Genomic DNA, 2,500 nt, shown 5'->3' on the forward strand with positions numbered 1-2,500 from the left:
GAAAGAGAATTAGTACAGCGGCGGGTCTGATGAAATTCCGTTGGTGTGTCTCTTTTCTACCCTCCTAACACCTCTGACATATACTCTTTTTGACACCTGTCAACATCTATTCGTTCCACATGACCAAACCCTCCCTGATTAGCGATCCAACCTTTCAAACTGGCTAACCTTTTAACCTTTTTCACTATTTCTTCGACGTATCTCCGCAGTTCTCCCTCTCATCGTTTTTTTCTTTTAGCAGACATACTACACAAACAATCATCTCAACAGCTTTAACGTTTTGTCTTTCATTTTCATTCAGTATGCAAGTTTCACTCCCGTAAAGGAGATTGAGCTCAACAGGCCTTTCAAGTTTTTTATTTTTCCTACCATGGGCAAGCTAAATCTCTCCCCCAATCTGTTGTCTTTCATTTTCATTCAGTATGCAAGTTTCACTCCCATAAAGAGATTGAGCTCAACAGGCCTTTCAAGTTTTTTTTTTTTTTTTTGCTACTATAGGCACGCCAAACCTCTCTCTCAATCTTTAGCACACACCTTGCCAGTTTCTTTGGTTGACTCATTCCATGATTCGCCTTTTGTCTCATGCTGCCACCAACCTTTAAATTTACTTCAGAATACTTATATGAATCAGCCACTTCCATTCTTACGTCACTCACAGTGACATTCGTCGCTCCGTCTTCTTGGTTTGCCCTTGACATTTTAGCCTCACTTTTTCTTATATTTGTTGCGAACTTTATGCTCTTGTAGAATACTTTCAGAGTCTTTTTTCAGTTTTTGTCAGTTTCTCATCACTATCTTCAATCAGTGCTGTATATCAGCTGCAAACATCAAGCATCCCCCACTCCATTCCCGACTCATTTTTCTCGCATCACTCCATCTGAATGATGTTAAATAGTCACGGAGACAAAAGACACCTCTTTCTCAGAACCTTACGCCAAACCAATCGCTTTATTTTCTACAGAAATTTTTAAGCACTTTCAAGAGCATGTTATCTATATAGTAACTCAGCGCCTTCCACATTATCTCTCTCTCGATCCCGTAAGGGGTAAGTGCCATCAGTGCACCTCATGCGGTGCACTGTAGGCATTACTTGAGGTTCTTTGCATCATGCCTTCCGCCCCTAGCTACAACCCTTCAGCCCTACCCCTCTTCTTCCCTCCACATTCAACAAATCTCGAAAATAGTAACTTAAACTGACCCAGGACTACACTAGCGGATCCAGAAATATTTCATGGCGGGGGTGGACCAATTTTCATATACATACATACATACATACATATATATATACATATACTATGTGTGTATGTGTATTATTATTATCATTAAGATTATTGTTATTATTATGACGATTTTTTTTTGCCCAAAATTTTATTATTTCTTCTATACTAGATTTTTAATTTTTTTTCCCCGTTTTATATTTCTCATTTATGTTATTATTATCTAAATCTTCAATATTATTATTTTGTCATTGTTTTTCATGGGGGGGGAGCACGTGCCCAGGTGCCCCGCAACCCCCCCACCCCCCCGGATCCGCTAGTGCAGGACTACACTCTGTTCTGAAAGCATCTCCCCATTTGCATCTTCTGTTCTGGGATCCGTTTGTTCTTCAAACTTTCTCTGTGTTATTCTCTTTCTAATTCTCCCTGATGTCCTTGCTTATATGTAACTCCTCCATTTTCGTTTGAAAATGAACTTGGATTACGTTCGAAACGTTATGTCTTTGGTGAAGTAAATATTTTATAAATGATGCGACGTATATAGCCTGTATATATATATATATATATATATATATATATATATATATATATATATATATATATATATATATATATATATTATATACAGACATACACGGTATGTATGTTTGTGTGTGATATTAACCTTGACGTGATTAACTTTTAGCTAATCACTCGAAATCAACCAACGGCAAAGAGATTAATATTTCGGACATCACTCAAATAATGCTGTCAGATTGTACATGATATTTGTAGGTACAAAAAAGACATTCAACAAATAAGTATAAAGGTTCATATATCGCATTGAATATGAACCTTTATATATATATATATATATATATATATATATATATATATATATATATATATATATATATATATATATATACACGTATTGAGTATGTCTTTCCACCTACAATATTAATCACGCGGAGGCCGTCGGTGCTGGCAGATCGATGACCTAAAAGATGACGTGAAGAGAATTCCTGGAGGCACCATTATGTTAATCCTTCATTTTCACTCTTCCTCTTTTTTCCCTCAGGAACTTCCGGTTTCGAAGAGAAGACCAAAGGAAACGCGACGCCAAGATGAGGTGGAGTGTCTTCTCTCTCATCCTGTGCCTCCTGTGTCGCCAGGTGAGCGAAATCGATCAATAGACGGATAGGTTCATTCTGGTTTTATGATCATGCATGGGTCAAATGTCAACACCCCCGTAGCGGGCTGGTGCCGTCAGTGCACCTCATGCGGTGCACTGTAGGCATTAC

General features: G+C 37.8%; 1 protein-coding gene across 3 annotated transcripts in view; it reads left to right on the top strand.

The window, feature by feature from the left end:
* Nucleotides 1-2,500, top strand: part of LOC136845152 (uncharacterized) — a 169,693-nt gene that overhangs the window by 155,150 nt on the left and 12,043 nt on the right. For all 3 annotated transcript variants that reach the window (XM_067115100.1, XM_067115099.1, XM_067115101.1), the window contains one exon: nucleotides 2,278-2,371. In XM_067115100.1, the coding sequence (XP_066971201.1) occupies nucleotides 2,324-2,371 (48 nt within the window). In that variant the 5' untranslated portion in view covers nucleotides 2,278-2,323. The remainder of the gene's footprint in view (nucleotides 1-2,277; nucleotides 2,372-2,500) is intronic.

This window comes from Macrobrachium rosenbergii, chromosome 13 (assembly GCF_040412425.1).
Source record: "Macrobrachium rosenbergii isolate ZJJX-2024 chromosome 13, ASM4041242v1, whole genome shotgun sequence".
NCBI lineage: Eukaryota > Metazoa > Arthropoda > Malacostraca > Decapoda > Palaemonidae > Macrobrachium > Macrobrachium rosenbergii.